Here is a 17,682-nt window from a genome sequence, read left to right on the forward strand (position 1 = left end):
GTTTTCACGGCGGAAGGAACATTGCTATAAAGGGTGTGCCGGATTTCCCAGCATTATAAAAAATCTGAAATTAAATAATAAAAAAACGATTTTTTCGACTGAAAGTAAGGAGCAACATCAAAACTTAAAACGAACAGAAAATATTAGCTACATGATTGGGTTCACCCGTTAGTCAATACCTCACTCTTTAAGGCAAATTTTTTTTAGTACTTTCATAAGAGCTATTTATTCTAATTAACGGCCTTTGTGATTAAGGGGTCATTCTTAAAGAATTGGAACAAAATTTGAACTTTAGCTTAAAGAGCAAGGTATTGACTCGGGGGCGAACCCCTAATATACGTATAAAAATATATGAATATAGAACTTGGTTACGTGAGCTAATTCGTAAGTGACGTATATTTATTACTGATGGCAAAGTTCGTAAATAAAATTAAACAAGTTTAGAAAAAGCGATTTAACCAAATAAAAGCGAAATTAACAAGAAATTTTATCTCTAACTATTCATGTACGATTAGCCAAAATCAAAACCTGCGTTAATTGGAAAATGTTCAAAATTAAATAAAAAAAACAAGCTTTTTTTTAACTGAAAGTAAGGAACGACGTTAAAACTTAAAACGAACAGAAATTATTCCGTATATGAAAGGGGCTGTCCCCTCCTCAACGGCTCGCTCTTTACGCTAAAGTTTGACTTTCTCACAACTCTTATTTTTTTTAAACAATTTTCTTAGGACAACTTCATATAAATTTCTTATTGTTACGAGCCTCTTCGGAAAATTCAATATACTGGTCTCTCTCCCAGTGTTTGGCAGTGATTAAAGACATTTTAGAAACCTAACACTAACAAATCTAATATAATTTCTCTTTACAAAAAAATTCCATTTTTTATATTCATACTTGTATAAAATAAACAAAAAAGACGCTGTCTTCTTGGGACGCTGCATGTCTATGGTCCATATAGCTTCAGGGTTCTATCCATGGAGACGGATGCCAAAAACTTGGCATTATGCCCAAAGCGAACACCGGTCACAGTGGCGGTATGGTCATTTGACACGAAAACGTCCTTCCACAGCTTACAAACATATACCCTGTAACAAAAATAGGTTTCAGACCAATTATCCAGTTAGGCATGCTTTGGAATAAATTTCACTGTGTAGTTAGGTGGAACAGATAACTGATTACCTCATTGGAGTCTATGAAGAAAAAATTCAATCAGTAGCAGTGTTCTGATCACCGAATCTTAGACCATACTGAGTCATGATTATCTGCCCCCCCCCCCATACAATGCAAACAAACATACAATAGACATTAATGTAAATTAATAAATAAATCTTAAAACGAGTGAAACTTAAACTTAATATACCAATCAAGCATGACATTAACAAAAATTACTATAAGCAACAGTTTCGGTTCCGCCTCCTCCTCTCACTATAAAATTTTTAAATCGACTGCGTCATTGGCGCTTTACTTAAGACCAATTTTATTAGAAACATTTTCTTTTGTACTTAGTATTGATAATGATAATTAAACTTATACTAACATTCTGGACTGCTGAGCTTGTAGAGGTCAATAGGGATTTAGATTGAATATTGAGTTAAATCTCTCAGTACCTTCTAGAATTGTTCCAGAAAAACATATAGTTTCCCAAAAAAAAAGTTTGGATACTGTCTCCTTCCTTAACTGTAAACAAAAACCAAAAGCCTACTGCGTCATTGGCGCTTAACTGAAAACGAATTATTTTACAAATATTTTTTATTGTGTTATTATTGTGGAAAGCAGAGTAAGCAAGCGATAAGTTTTGTTTTTGTATGATTTGATCTAGTGGAGCTATACCAAAATCTGAGAACAAGTCACGGGTTGGGTATAGACGGGGAAGCCGAAAAACTGCTTTAATGGCACGGTTTTGGGCAAATTTGAGTTTTTTAGTGAAGGACCAGTTTTTATTTCCCCAAACTGATCCGCAATAAGAAAAGTAAGGAAAAATAAAGGAATAATAGAGGGTAACTACGATGCCAGGAGGAAGAAAATAGTTCACATGGTTAATCATAGCTACTTCTCTCAAAATTATTGCTGTGATGTAAGAAATATGATTAGAAAATGACAAGCATGAGTCAATAAATACACAAAGAAACCTGGCAACCTTTACTTGTGGGAGGATGTCGGAGGAGTACTTGAGACCAAGAGCAGGTTGGATTATGTGTTTGTTGTAGGGGGTTCTGAATAATACTACTTGACTTTTTGTTGCTATTAATGGTCATGTTATTCGTAAGGCAGCACGCCTGGACTCTGTTCAGAAGGACTTGAGCAGAGGTTATTGCCGGTGGTAAATTGGTGCCAGTAATGAAGAAGTTGCTGTCATCAGCAAATAATACAGGATACACTGAAGGGCCCAGATCCATAACAAGATCATTGATATATATGAGAAATAAAATCGGCCCTAGAACGGAGCCTTGCGGGACACCCCTCTGAACAGGTAAGAGCTGAGAGGATACTCCACCTAAGCTCACACTCTGTACCCTTCCAGCTAGATAAGAGTCAAACCAAGAGAGGGGAACACCACGAATACCTTAACTATTTAATTTGCTTATTAAAATACTATGATCGACCGTGTCAAAGTCCTTAGAAAAATCCAAAAATAAGCCCAATACAGTTTTTGTTAAGGTCGAGTTGTTAGTGTATGAACTGTTTGGCGTCAATTAGAGCACGATAAGTTGAAAATTTCGGCCGAAGACCATATTGGTGAGAAGAAATCAAGGAAACGGAGTGCTGACTGCCAAACAGAAAGGGAGACAGACGTCTGAAGATAATTCTCTCGAGCACTTTGGATATAACAGGAAGAATTGAGATTGGACGATAATTACCTATCTCAGTTGGATCACCCTTTTTAAGAACTGGAATAACCAGGGCTGACTTTAGTAAATCAGGGAAAATTCCGTGGGTTAAATATAGGCTGGGGCTCATCAATGTGCTTGATGGGCTCGCAAACAAAAGGAGATATGTTCTTCAGGAGTTTATTACTTTATCCAAGACAGTCAGGTGTAAAACTAATAGGGAGAGAACCGATGATATGAAGTACCTCATTGCTATCAGTTGGGCAGAAAAACATGGATCTAGAATTGAAGCAAGGGAGAGTCAGCGTCAGGAACATTAGAAAAATAATTATTAAATGCGTCAGGCACATGTAAAGGGTCATTTAATCTGTCATTTGTGTCTTTAAGGCGAATAGGTATAGACTTAGATTTTCTATTTTTTGAGAGTATATCATTAATGGTGGACCAAATTTTTTTCAGGTTTCCTTTGCAATTGAGAATTTGTGTATAATAATAATTTTTACTCGCTTCGGGGATGAGTTTAGTGTATTAGTTTTTATATTTTTATTAATTTGATAGGTCAATGTCACTACTGGTCTTACAGGCTAACTTATATAATTTGTTTTTACGATATGAGGAGACAATGAGGCTATGTGACATCCAGGGGCATATAGCGATAGTTTTCCGGTTACGTTTAGGAATAGGAAAAGTTGAATGGATAATCTCACTTAGCCGTTGAGCAAAACCATTTGTGGCAGAATTTACCTCTTGACATTTTAAAACATCGGACCAGTCAGTGGTTCTTAGGCAATCGCTAAAATGGGTCATATTTGCTGAGCTGTAACGTCTAGTAAGTGTTGGGATATTAATTCTAGAGCGTAGAGTTAGTGGTTGCGAAGGTAGTGACAAGTAAATAAGAAAGTGGTCTGACAGCCGAAAATATTATATTTGAGGACAGGTCACTTCCCAGGGAAGTAGATACAAAAATGTTGTCAATTAAAGCAGAAGTTGATCTCACAGGATCAACTCTACTGGGGGAAAAAATGGTGGGTAGAAGACCACTCGCGGTCACTGATTCAAAAAAAGTATTGGATTTAATATTTTTACCAACATTGAGTAGGTTACAATTAAAGTCCCCAAGAACTATTGCCTTTTCTTGTGGTGGATTCTTAAAATTACAGAAATCATCAAACAGATTACAAAAACATGAGGTCCGAAATGGATGAGGTTTATAAAACAAGGAGAGTATATAGGAATTTTGGCCGATAACTATGTTAACAATTATTGAATAAATACATCTGAGATTTATTTGTGTAGAGAAAATAGATTCACGCTCTGATAGCCTGGTAAAACTTATATTCGAACAAATCAAAAGTGAGATACCCCCAGAACACTTAGTCAATCTCCTGGGCATATGGATTATTTGGTAACCAGGGAGTAAAAAATCACTAGTGTCATCATTATCGGAAAGCCATGTCTCTGTTAATCCTATTACGTCAAAAGGGCAAACATCATTAAATGAAATTAAGTCTTTCAATTTGAGCCACTTATCCCGGATGTTTCTTATGTTGAAACAAAGAACATTAAGGGAATTATTATTGACTAGTTTTGGCTTCACATTGGTAGCAAAATCGAGAATATCAAGGTATTTACAATTAGCGTGAGTTAAGGTACCATCGGGGCTGCTTTTAGGGTTGGCGTGCTGGTTACTTTCTATATCGGAATTATTAAAAGCAATGTATTTAGAAAGGGATAAAATTAGTTAAGAACGAAAAGTCACACATTAATTAGTCGTCAGGCATTCTTGTTGGGTATCTTCCCGCTTGGATTTTGCTTAGAACATCATCTTCGCCCGAAGAGACTTCGTGAGGGATCGTCCATTTCTGTGTTACTGTGTTGGTCGGCTTTTTCTTGCTTTTTTTAATTTTGCTATGGCTTCGGGCTTCTACCATCGTTTCAGGTACTGGAGATTCTTTCAAATTTCTGGGGGACTTCGTAACAGTTGGGATCGTAGGAAATGTTGAGTTAGAATGGTATTCCATGCCTTCTTTGAAGGATAAAAGTTGGACCGTAGCTTTTTGCCAGGTTTCCTCTCCTAGGATCGTAGTAATGGCCCTTTTTAAGGGATTTTTTCAGTTCAACTGGTTCACTGCCAACCTCAATAAGATGGGAAACTGCGAGGTATGTAGCTGAACTTTGCCATTCGTGATTATAATGAGATGAATAACTTGTGGATGAAACTAGAAGTTGGGAAGAGGAAGGCTGCAATTAGGCGTTAAGTAGAGGAAATTGAGAGGAATATTGGGTAAATGAGCAGCTTTTATCTATTGGGGGTGGGACCTGTTTCCTCTGGTCCTTTGAAACTTCAGTTTGGCTATTTAAGGGTCGACTTGGAGTTGGTTGTCTAGGGATTGTAACAGCTACGGCGGAGTAGGGCAAGTTCAATCTCACAAAGGCTCGGAGAACCTTTGCCCTCTTGTGATAGGCCGGACAAAGTTACTTCTCAAGTGCCGTGTACCCCTCATTATTACAATTTTTACAGTAGGCGTCTTTTTCGGTGCAATTTTCTGTAACTTGGATAGGTTTACCACATTTTTGACATGATTGAAGTGACTGTTCACAATTATTTTTGCTATGGCCATGAGCTAGGCAAATTGTGCATTGTAGGGGTTTTGGTTTATAGGACTTATGGCGAAGGGCGATGCCATACAAAAAAAATTCTCTTTGTAATTCTGTTTTGCATACAATGAGCACTGAGAGACTGGGTATAAGATTGCCAGCATTTTTCAAGCTGTGTCTTGTGGATGTTGTTGGTTGGACGGGATGACCCGAAGAATCAATTAGTTCAGCTGTAAATTCCTGTTTTGGTATACCGGCGTCAACTCCATAAACCACGTATTTATACGACTTTTCTATTTCTTTTGGAGTGGCAAAGATTTTGGAACCGTCAACGATTAGTTCCTTGGACCTTGAAAGGACTGAATCTGCGGCCTTGTGAGAGGTAAAATAAAGATCTATCAGACCGTCTTTCAGGAAGACTACTTCAAAAGTTGAGTTAGTTAGTAGAAATATAGGCTTTGTAGTATCCATTAACTGATCTCTAGTAAAGGGTTGACCATTAGTTTTCTTGATAGTCAAAATGTAATAGTATGACTGATATAAAGAGCTAGGTAGTGATTCAATTGGAGGGGAATCGTCCGGGAGTGATCTAAAGTCTGGTTGGGGTTCTTCAGGGGGTGATCTAATTACATCATTTTTTTCTTTTTTTGCCAGGGGTTTTACCAGTACTTTTAGCTTGAAAGATGTTTAGGGCTTGTATCCTCTTAAGATGCTTGGTTGATTTAGACATAGGAGTTGGGGGGGGGTAGTTAAGTTTCATTTTGAGGGTAAGAAAGGTGAGACATCTATGTCTTTTCCAGGAAGTTCCTTTGCGTCAGACATGAGCTATTTGGAACTAAAATCTCACCTCTTATTTCTTTTACTGTTCAAGACTATAATACAAATCCTATAATCCAATTAACAAGAACCAGTGGTTACTAATATCACTTAGGAAAGTACAGGGACATGCACGGTCTGTAGATGTTCAATTTACACACAGGGAATCTCTAATAAGACGGAGTGTAAACACCAATTAGATGTTAACACAGCGGAAGTAAGATTCATAACTCTAAATTTACAAATCGTTATTCTGCTAATTACAACAAGCTTTAGATGTAGTATCCTTTAATATAACACCATGTGTAAGCTTTACTTTCGATTGTTTGAATCATTGGGCGAGTTCATCCAATGGTGCTTACAGAACTATATATGAATTTGCAGGCCAAGATATTTAAGTCCATAGATATATATAAAAAGGTCTTTATTCGCATCAAAACCATAACCAGAAGCAGATACTTGTCTCATTCAATTGATTATTTCTACTCTCCTCTCCTAAGGGCTAAACACAAATATATATATATATATGATTTTATTATGCGTGTTTTATATTATTTAGGTCATCTAAATGGGCCAGTTAGGTCATCTGACATTACTGTTTGAATATAATTAAGGTCATCTAAATAGACCACTTAGGAATTCTGACATTACCGGATACGGACATATATCATCTGACGTATATAAGATGCGGAAGGGAACAGCAATGCGGACACGCTTTACACATGAAATAGCTTTACATTATATTCCAGTGAAGTTTTGTTGACCAATACCATGGTGAAAGATAATTTTAAATATGAAAAGATATTTTACAGCACCGTAAAATTTGAATACATTAAACATGAAATATTCCATAAAAATTTTTATATGTATTAGATACCATGTTCAATGAAGCGATCTATTTCAAAATTGCAAATATAGAACAGCTGATAGAAGACGTCATTGAAATTTTCAATGAGGAAGACGAACAGTTCTGTTCATAAATGCAACAGATATGACGCCATTCGGTAGCATTAATGGTCACTATACATCTCAACAGTTAATGTACAGGAAGGAAAGTAGTAGGGGGAGAGGTAATACCCCGAACTATGCAAGATTACAGCCAATCAGAGGGCTACAACACTAACTATACAAGACCAAATCCTCTTTCTAGGCCAATCAGGGAGTCAGAAATACTAACGGGGTGACGCAATATGCTCAGTGAATACAACCAGGACATGATCATTGACCTCCAATGAATTTACCCTGAATTTATGTAACAGGATGTTGTCAAAAATTGAAGTATTGTGTTATCAGTGATGTCACAATTCCACCTTGAGACATTGCTTATATTGTTCGCGTTTCGAGGCTAGAGTAACAGTACGTTTCATAGCATTATGGAGCAAACATCAAATATGGATGATTTAGAAGTTTTTGAAACGCAAATTTATAACGTGAGTTCTGTTTATAAATAATTAATTGAGATATTTACTTGGTAAATTTTTACCAAATCATATCATTGACTAATGTGGATATACAAATCGATGTCCCTTTTTTTATGCTCTTTTCAAATAAAATAATTTGTTTGTCGGAAATAAATTTTAGCCCCCCCCCCCTAATATATTCAAATTCAGGGTATATATTTACACATTAGAGAGGGGTGGGATTGCACGAAGGCTAAGTTAAGTGTAAACCGGCTAGTATTTTTTTTATCTGATTACATTTATTTTCTACTAGGCTAGCTTTCGAAAATATCATTTGATATAAATTTAGACCTATAAGCTGTGCTAACGACCTTTTTTTTGGTCTAATTATAGTGGGAATGTGCTTTCATGCATATATATCTAAATACCCCCTGTTTCTAGAGCTTATAACATTTCGAAGGTTTTATAATGGGGAGTCTATAGCGTAGCCTAGACTAGCAATAAAATTTATCCACACTTAATTCTTTGGGGTTTAGCCTAGTGGTGAAAATGTCGGTATATAAACTATGTTTCAACGGGTCTATATAGTGGAAACGTGCTATCAAGCCTTTATTTCTAGAGTCTATAACATTTCGAAGGTTTTATAATGGGGAGTCTATAGCGTAGCCTTGACTAGCAATGAAATTTATCCACACTTAATTCTGCTTTTAGAAACATAATTTCTAAGATGTTTACAGGATTCTATGCTATATTATGTTTTTTGTGACTTTTGGTTCTATAGGCTTTTCTGAAGGAAACAAGATACTTGTGCATTATATGACACATGAAAGAGGTCAAGTTCGGCTAATATGAAATAAAATAGGATGAAAATATATTAGTTAGGAAACAAATTTGGTCTATACATTTTCACATTAGGGGGGGGGGGGGGCGGAGGAGCATAAGAAATCCAACTTTTAGCTAGTTTTAAAGATAAAATTCCTCAAAAGTTGTAAAAAAAAATTTCTTAAGGAAACTATAATTTAATTTCTTTTTAAGGATAATTTTGAAGAATGTGTCGCTTCCCCCGAGAAAAAGGCCGAGATGATGCTTATGATGAATATTTTTATACGGTAATTGCTTTTTCATTTTGAGTATATTAAGATGAAACTATGGTGTGTGATTTTCATTGTTTTAATATGGGCAGCATCACATTATGTGCAGCTATATTTGTCATTTTTTCTTTCTAGTAGATAATTAGCTAAGAAAACTAAGAAGGTACAATGAATATGGCAAATTTATGTGTAGTATACTTTAGTATGGACAGCAGCACATTATGCGCTGCTATATTTATTATTTTCTTTCCACAAGATTATTTTATGAGAAAACTAAGATACTATATTAAATTTTGCAAATTTATGACTATTATATTGCTATAACGTGTTGCTATTAAGTATGTTGCATGATTAAGATGGAACAATGGTGTGTGATTTTCACTGTTTTAGTATGGGCAGCATCACATTATGCGCTGCTATATTCGTCATTTTTTTTCTTTCTAGTAGATAATTTGCTAAGAAAACTAGGAAGGTAAAATGATTACGGCAAATTTATGATTATTATAATTTAATACGGACAGCAGCACATCATGCGCTACTATATTTATTATTTTTCATTCCACTAGATTATTTGCTAAGATAACTAAGAGGTTATAATGAATATTGCAAATTTAAGAGTATTATGATTTAGTAAGGAGAGAAGCGCATTATGCGATGCTATATTTATTTTTTTTCTACTTGATTATTATTAAACAACAACTTTGTGTAGGTTTATGTGTGTATGTGCAGGGGAGGGGCGGGGGGATATTGCTACTATGTGTTTTTTTTTATTTTAATTCATATATTTTAAATGATTAGAAAATATAGTCACTATTATTCCAATTTTCGACCTTCTTAAAAAATAGGGTGTTTTATACATGCTGAAATTAAGCGGCTGTTTTCTTTATAAGTCAGAAAGGTTTCATTACTACCTTCACCCACACCTGAAGAAATATGTCACGTATCATATGATCGCATGGATGAAAGTATTCAAATTGAAGCACCAGAACAATTTCGTGACATTGTTGAAACACCGTCGCATAACGGTGAAGGATACGGTAAATTTTTACGGGGGTGTTATGATGGTAGTGATAATTTGGAAGATACACCTGATAACATTATCAACGACACGAAATGGACAGATAATTTATTGGGAAAATATTTCAATGTTGATAGTAATACTTTAGATGTAGACAATAGCACAGTTGAACAAGGCAATGCAGTTAGTTCAGAGGGTGATCTACCATGGTTGAGCCCGAATACCATGCAAATTTTAGACACTCTTACTCGTGAGTTAAATGAAAATCCTTTCCCCTCAGAATTAATAAATATAGTCCCGATTCAATCAAATTTAATTGAAAATGAATTCGATTGGATTGACTCACATAGCTCCAACGCACTAGAGGCTAAGTTAAGCGAGCTGGGAGATTTTACTCCACACACCAGCCCAATTATTGAACAAAGTGGGGGAGGGGGTTTAGGTAATAATATACAATTCTAATCACTACCGGAATTTCAGCAAACAAATTCAATTCTGAGTACAATAGACGTCTTCACTACAAAATTTGGCAATCCCTTTGATACATTGATGGCAAGGAATATTACAAGTGACCCCATAGATACTATTCATGAATATGCAGAGAAATTCCGAGCACGTCTAGAAAATCGAATTCAACTGTGGGGGGACGGGACAGGATCAAGGCTTCAATTGTTTTAAAAATATTTTAATAAAATAAAAATCATGGTGAGGTTTATGATCACTATGTGCACACCGAAATATTGGTCTTGTACCCTCATTTCTCAAAATTATGACAGTGTCTTTATGCAATGGGTTGATAATACTGTCTCACATTTCGACAGTTATAATGAGAATGGTAGTGGTTCAGTAATTTTATTTGTTGAAAATTTAAGTGTAAATATATGTAAATTTAAACAAGATTTTATTTTAAATGGGGGGCATAGGGAGAGGGCTATTGAATGAAAATATAATCGTGATATAGAAGGATGTCAGGGCGTTCAACGAATCTGTTTCGAAACAGGCCACAAGTATTTCAAGTACGAATTTCTTATATCAGCTTTCCGACCTCTACAAAATAGAGCTACAAAGAAAAATTTGGACCACTGGACAGTGCATTGAAAAAAAGGGTCTGATTTTCCCACGTGTAGATTTCACTTGTTTAACAGAATTTTTTTTAACACTCAGGGGAATATATATTTTTGAACGGGCCAACGCCCATTTAAATATTAGTGTTACAGGGCTGCAAGATAAAGGAAATTTGAAGGGAGTATGCGTTCTAATAAAAAGGGGGTAATGTTTCCAGTAAGAGCGCCATCTACTGAATCTGTGAAAAATTGGGGTTGGTTGTTGTACACACCACCTAGTGAACCTAATTCAATCGGTCATTTCAACCCCATTACTGATATTAATAGAGTTTTATGTGAGGGAAAAAGAGGCCTGGAGGTGTACGTTACTATTGCCCAATGTGTTTGTCCCAATTTCGTAGCGAAATAAATTTACAAGATCACATGAAACACTGTAAAAGGCACGGCTGTGCATCGGTGCACAGTTGGTAGTTACCGGTCAATTTTACGATTTAAAAATTTCCAGATTACATTGATGCAAAGGGATAACATAAGTTTAGATTGTGAAGCTAGGCTCACAGATGTGAACGACCCAAAATTTCCAAATCGTATCAAAGAACATCAAGCCATCGCAGTTTCATATGCCCAAGCACCGAGAGACAGCAGTAACACTATGTGATTGTTAGAAATAGTTGAGACGTTGGACGAGAATAATTAAATGATCAAAGCTTTGACTAAATTGATTGTTACTGCAAATGAGGCTATCTCCATTTTGAGAAATACGCACTACCCAATGACAATATCAGCAGATGATCGCCTGGCCATTAAAAATAAGAAAATATGCTGGGTATGTAAGGGGGAATTTGAAGAGGGGACTAAGGGGAAAAAGACTAAGGGGGAGGGAAGGGGAAAATTAGGGACCACGATCACTTGTGGAAGGAGATATCCTCAGGGGATACTAATTTTCGTGGTGTAGCACACCAATTGTGCAATGTGAATGTAAGCCAGCAGTTTCTTATACCGGTTTTCATTCACAATTCAAATTACGATTTGAAATTTATTTTACCGGCTTTGGCACGTAAGCACAGGGAGGGAGGGGGCGAAGATAATCAATGGGTAAATAACTCATTTACCTACAATATTATACCTAAATTTGCTGAGAAGCTGTGGCTTTTAGAATTCAAATTGCAGGCAGTGGATAATGGACATACGTGCTGGAATAAAATCTGTTTTTTTTATTCATATAGTTTTTTCCCCAAGCCTCTGAGTCAACTAATTCAAGAGCAGAAAAGGGACAATTTTAATAGTTTCCCTCTGCTCAAACAGCGCTTTTCAGACAATGAAATATATGACTTACTGACTTGTGAAGGCATATATGCGTATGACTATTACAGCTCTGGCGCAAGGTTAAGCGAGGAGAAACTCCCTCCCATTGAAGCATTCTATAATTCACTTACCGATCGTGAATGCACTGTTGGGGACTAGGAATTTGCCAAAAGGGTATAGGTTAAGGGTGGTTTTAAAAATGGTTGGGATTATTGTAGTATGTACTTGGCAAGCGATGTGCTGACTCTTTTAGACATTGTCTGCAAGAACAAAGACCAAATTTATTCGGAATTCAGAATAGACATGGCTATTATTTTTCAACACCGCACCTCGTCATGAACTTAATTCTAAAAATCATTAGGGAGGAAATAGGTTCGATCACAGATGTGGATAAACACTTATTTGTAGGAAGATCTATGAGGAGGGGATATGTTTTTCACGGGGATCGCATCCTAACAACGGATCCAACTGGGCACAACTCTGCTGATGGTGTAAAGTCCATTGCTGTTTTTCTTGACAAGAACTCACTCTACCCCTCAGCGATGTCTCACTATTGTTTACCAAGTGACAATTACAAATGGCTTGAAAATCCTTATGCCCTAGATTTCCCTGACATTAACACTGTCAAGGAAAATGGCCTCCAAGGATGGTTTTTGAAATTGATTGTCACATACTGTTGGAACTCCACGACACTGTAAAAGATTTTTTTTTCCGTGTGTAAATAGACTGATGACCAAGGAGTCTTTTAAACCATACAATCGGTCTTTGGTCGAGGATATGGGCATGCATTGGACCCCCTCCAAGCATAAAATAGTTGCAGATTTGGACCCGAAACAGAATATTGTTGTTCACCACGTACTAATGTGGTGGATGGTGACCAATGGTTTCAGGGTCAAAAAGATACACAGAGCCCCGCAATTTGATCAGAAACCCTACTTGAAAACGTTTATTGACACTATTGTCCGTAAACGTAAGTAAAGTTCAAAAAGAAATTTATAAACTCATTTTAAATTCAGCTTTTGGAAAAATGTGGGAAAGCGTACGAAACAGATCGAGTTGCGATATTGTAACGTTCCCCAAAGAATGTCCACGAATTGTCGCTGACCCAAATTTTACAACATTCACGAGCATAGACACGAATATTGTTCTGCTAGACAGAAAAAAGCGAAATGTTGTTCTGAATAAGAATATCGCGGGGTGACGGGGGGGGGGATTTCAGTACTTGAAATTTCCAAGAAACTCATGTTGTCCTTCTTTTAAAATGTGTGTAAGGTACAATGGCCAAGAAAGGGGGAGGTTCAAGTGTACTATGGGGACACAGGTTCTCTGTTGTTAAAAGTTAAAACCGAAAATCTATTGGAAGATTTGGAAAATGGTGTGTATATTGGCCCGTGGGTGGATTACACGAATTGGAATGACAGCACCTATCCCGAGTGGTGAAACGCCAGGCCCCCAATCAACTATTAATGTTAAAGTCAGAGACGGGGAGCGATTTAATATCCAATGGGATGTTCCCCGGTCCAAAAGTATACTTTGTGGAAACAAACGGTAAGGATGTAAAACAAGCTTGCAAAGAGGTTCCTACACACTTTGTAAAAAATAATTTCGACATGAGTGTCTACAGAAACTGTGTGGACAGTTGTCTAGGGCCAAGAATAAAAGTACTGGCAATTCGCTCTCTACAATATAAGAACTATACTGTTAGAGTGGAAAAAATGCCATATGTTGCATATCCAACAAGGTCTATGGGCTCGATAATGGTATGAGGGTACTCCCCCATGGCCACTACCGAATTTCAGATCGAGTTGAATTTATGGACTATCGAAAACAACTCGGTCTGGATAAATTAACTTAAATTAAAAAAAAGTACTTGGGGGCACATCAACAATTTCTCAATATAATCTTCATTCCATTGCTATCATGGTCATCGTCATAATTTAACTTTTGATGCTGTTATTGTATACAGAGTTTTTTCCCACCGCAGTGGCCCGAATTTTCCGGCCCGGCCCTGGGCCATCAGCCTTCAGCCCCGGGGGATGGGGGATCCCGCAGGTGGCTGGCATTCGGCACTGGCCCGGCCTTTGGTCCCGGCCCGGCCTTTGGCCCTGGAGGGGGGTCCTTGAGGGGGGAGTCTCATCTTTAAAATTTTTTAAATAGTGTTTTCTCATATTCTATTCTTAGTCTACAAATATGCTCAATTGTGCTGCTGCTATTGTTGCTGTTCTTGCTGTATTTTAAGTTGTTTTTTGTCAATAAATGAAAAATATTAAATTGCTGTTGTTCTGTTATTGTTGCTATTGTTGTTGTATAAAAAGTTTTCTTAATAAAAGAAAAAATATGTTTTTGTTGTTTCTATTGAATATCGTACTAGGTAGATCTAGGGGGAAATTGTTATTATTGTTTTTTCATTAGACAAGTATGGTTTACAGTTAGTTGTACTCCAACTGTTGTCAGCAGCAGCAGTAGTATGGATCAATTTCAAGCACCATTCAGGTCGTTTCTCTTTGGTCCGTCAATTTCGGGGAAAATGACACTTTTAGCTAAAATAATTAAAACTTGTAATAAAATGTTTTTGGAAAAACCAAAGAAAATTTACTATTGCTATAGTATTTGGGAGGAATCCTATGACCAAATAAAACCTACTGCCACTGCCACGTCCATACCAATACAATTCATACGGGGACTTGACGTTTTCAATAGTATTGAGCAAAACACATGGCTGATTATTGATAATTTAGCTGAATCCATTAAACAGTTATCACAGGAAATGCTAAAAATGTTCACAGTTCGCTCTTATCTTGAAAACATTTCCATAACCCTACTTCTACACAATCTGTTTCATCAGAGCAAGTGTATGAGGACCCTAGCTTTGAACTGCAACATCTATATTATCTACCGAGTTGTTCGGGATTCAAGTTCTCTAATAACTCTCAATAAGCAAATATATCCCGGTGCCCCCAAATTTCTACTTTCAGCGTACAGTCAGGCGACAAATAAGCCCTACGGGTACATTTTGCTAGATATTAATCAGAATATACCCGAGGATCTGCGTGTAGGCACAGATATTTTCGACAAAGAAATTAATGTATATCTTCCGGTGAACAGTAGAAAGAGCTATTAGTTGCCATCATGACACTGAAGTAACTACACAAAAATAGACACTTATTTTCAGTTCTAAGCACTTCAAAACCCCCACTCAGGAAGGCCATACTCAACATGGTGTGGACAAAGAATTTATTAATTTAATATCTGAACTTTGTTTAAATTTAACTGAGGGCAACGTACACTTTCCAGAAGTTGTTAGACAACAGACAAAGCAACATCGTTCCACTGTACGTGCCCTGGCTTACAAAAACAAAGAAAGGATTTTAAAAGAAAACCTCTCCTTCAATAAGGCGGTAGCTTTTTTACACTTTTACTACCAATAATTGCAGGACTTTTAAACAGTTTTCTCTAGATGGCTAAATCCTATAAATTGACTCCAATTGAACCTGTCCATTCCCCAGTTAAACATTTTGAACACAATTTAACCAAATTCATTAATGATGAAAATATTGCCGATGATGAAAAGCTAGTTTTACTTCAAGATGCACTGCGTCATGTGGACAAACATAGACCTTGTCGTGAGAGACCCACCACCTTCGCCATCACAGATCCCCCCCCCAAAATGGAAACATCTCCTCAAGACTCTGCAGCAATGACAACAGCACAATCAAAGGAGAAGGAATTAAACACAACAGTGATATCAATTGGAAACCTATTGCAATTGACCTATCGGGAATAGAGTAAAAGAGTATTAACATATCTCATGTTGGAAAGCGGTGATGATTATCATCAAGTTCAAGTCAATAGCACTGGGAAATGAATTATAATTCAGGGGAAAAGTTATAATCTACTCGATTTAATTTGTGAAATGGTTACAAATCGTAAAGGACTTTTATCATTTGGCAATAATCTATACAGCTTTCTAAATGCATCAAACTTCCTCAAAAATCTTATTGGCAATAAGAAATTTCTAAAGAAATTAAGGGAATATAGTAGAGGTGTCAGCCCTCTAACAACATCACCATTTAAAAAAGAAGAAGAAGAAGATTTTAAATCAATCTTGGAAAATACTAGCACTCCTAGTAGTAGCAGCAGCAGCAATGATTTTATAACACCAATGATGACAGATAGAAAAAGGCGGAGACGTATTAATATCAACTCACCGTTACAAGCACCGCCCTCCAGTTTGCAAAAAGGGAGTGGACATTACACTACGTGTTTGCGCTCAAAATGCATGAAGTTTTAAAACATGTCTATGAAAATATTGGTGAAGTGGGAAGTCTAAGTTCCCCCACAACACTTTCTAAAGTTGTCTCTGACGTAGGTGGCAGCATATTAAAAAATGCAATAGAGTATCTAGAATATGAACCAAGTTACACTCCGCATCGGAATCGTAGGCTTCGTGGCAAACAATATCGACAAAACTAAAGCCTTTTTCCCTCTGCATATAATGTAAATAGATCTTTTAACTCTTGATGAGATTCAAAGACGTCACAATAAAGCCTACAAATATATTCTAGTGGCAATCAGTGTCTTTAGTCGCTATGCATATGCAATTCCAATGCGATCAAAGAGAAGTGTTGAAGTTACTCAGGCCTTAGAAAGTATTCTTGAACAAGGTTGCTATAGAAAAATTTAAAGTGACCACGGTAAAGAATTTTTTAATCCTCATGTGCAGAAGGTTCTATTGAAATATAATACAATGCTATATCATAGCCACAGTCCGATAAAGGTGGCATTGGCTGAACGAGGGATAAGAACGATTTGTCTATTAATTTCGAGATATTGCACGCTGAAAAACACTGCTGCTTTTATTCATGATTTAGAAAAATCATTCAAATATATAACCAACGACCACATCGATCGCTGTCCAGTGTTAGCCCTCAGGAAGTTCATTGCAGTTAAAATACATTTGAAACTTTTCCTAAACAAAATTACAGTGAAAAAAAAATTGTGAAGAGAAACATCGGTGTTGGCGATACTATTCGAATAAATAAAACCACCAATATTTTCGAGAAGGGGAGTTATTTATGAAGCACTGAACTTTTTAAAGTGTCCAAAATTCTAGACACCGAACCCACGACATATCGGCTGCGAGACACCAAACATTATGAGATCCTCGGTGGTTTTGGTGAATACGAACTATAAAAAGTTAGAAACAGTAGTGAAATTTATCAAATTAAAAAGATATTAAAGAGCCGTACTCGCAGGGGCAAGAGACAGTTGCTTGTTCGATGGCTAGGATGCAACTCTGATTTTGATTCTTGGGTTCCAGTTGAAGACATTAACAATGCCCAAGGATTTCTATGTGAAATTCATGTCCAATGTCTCCAATCCTCTCTACAATGATTTGAATAGAACAAGTTATTTTTGGACGAAACTCTCCCACTATCAAATTGGAAGGCACGTATGAAGTGGCTCTTGTCGACCGTATTTTCAAAAATACCTATGATAACCTGAGAAAATATCACAAATATGATATAAAAATTAAACCCTATGATTGGCCGCCACCACCTG

The 17,682-nt window shown here is 36.6% G+C and overlaps 1 protein-coding gene across 1 annotated transcript in view; it reads right to left on the reverse strand.

The window, feature by feature from the left end:
* Positions 1 to 943: 943 nt before the first annotated feature.
* The window catches only part of Prp19 (pre-mRNA processing factor 19), a 122,881-nt gene continuing 106,142 nt past the window's right edge, over positions 944 to 17,682 (reverse strand). Inside the window, 1 exon segment of the mRNA XM_089086742.1 lies at positions 944 to 1,085. Coding sequence (XP_088942868.1) covers positions 944 to 1,085 — 142 coding nt within the window.

The sequence above is a fragment of the Artemia sp. Qi Xiang Cuo genome, chromosome 3 (assembly GCF_049724085.1).
Source record: "Artemia sp. Qi Xiang Cuo chromosome 3, ASM4972408v1, whole genome shotgun sequence".
Taxonomy (NCBI): Eukaryota; Metazoa; Arthropoda; class Branchiopoda; order Anostraca; family Artemiidae; genus Artemia; species Artemia sp. Qi Xiang Cuo.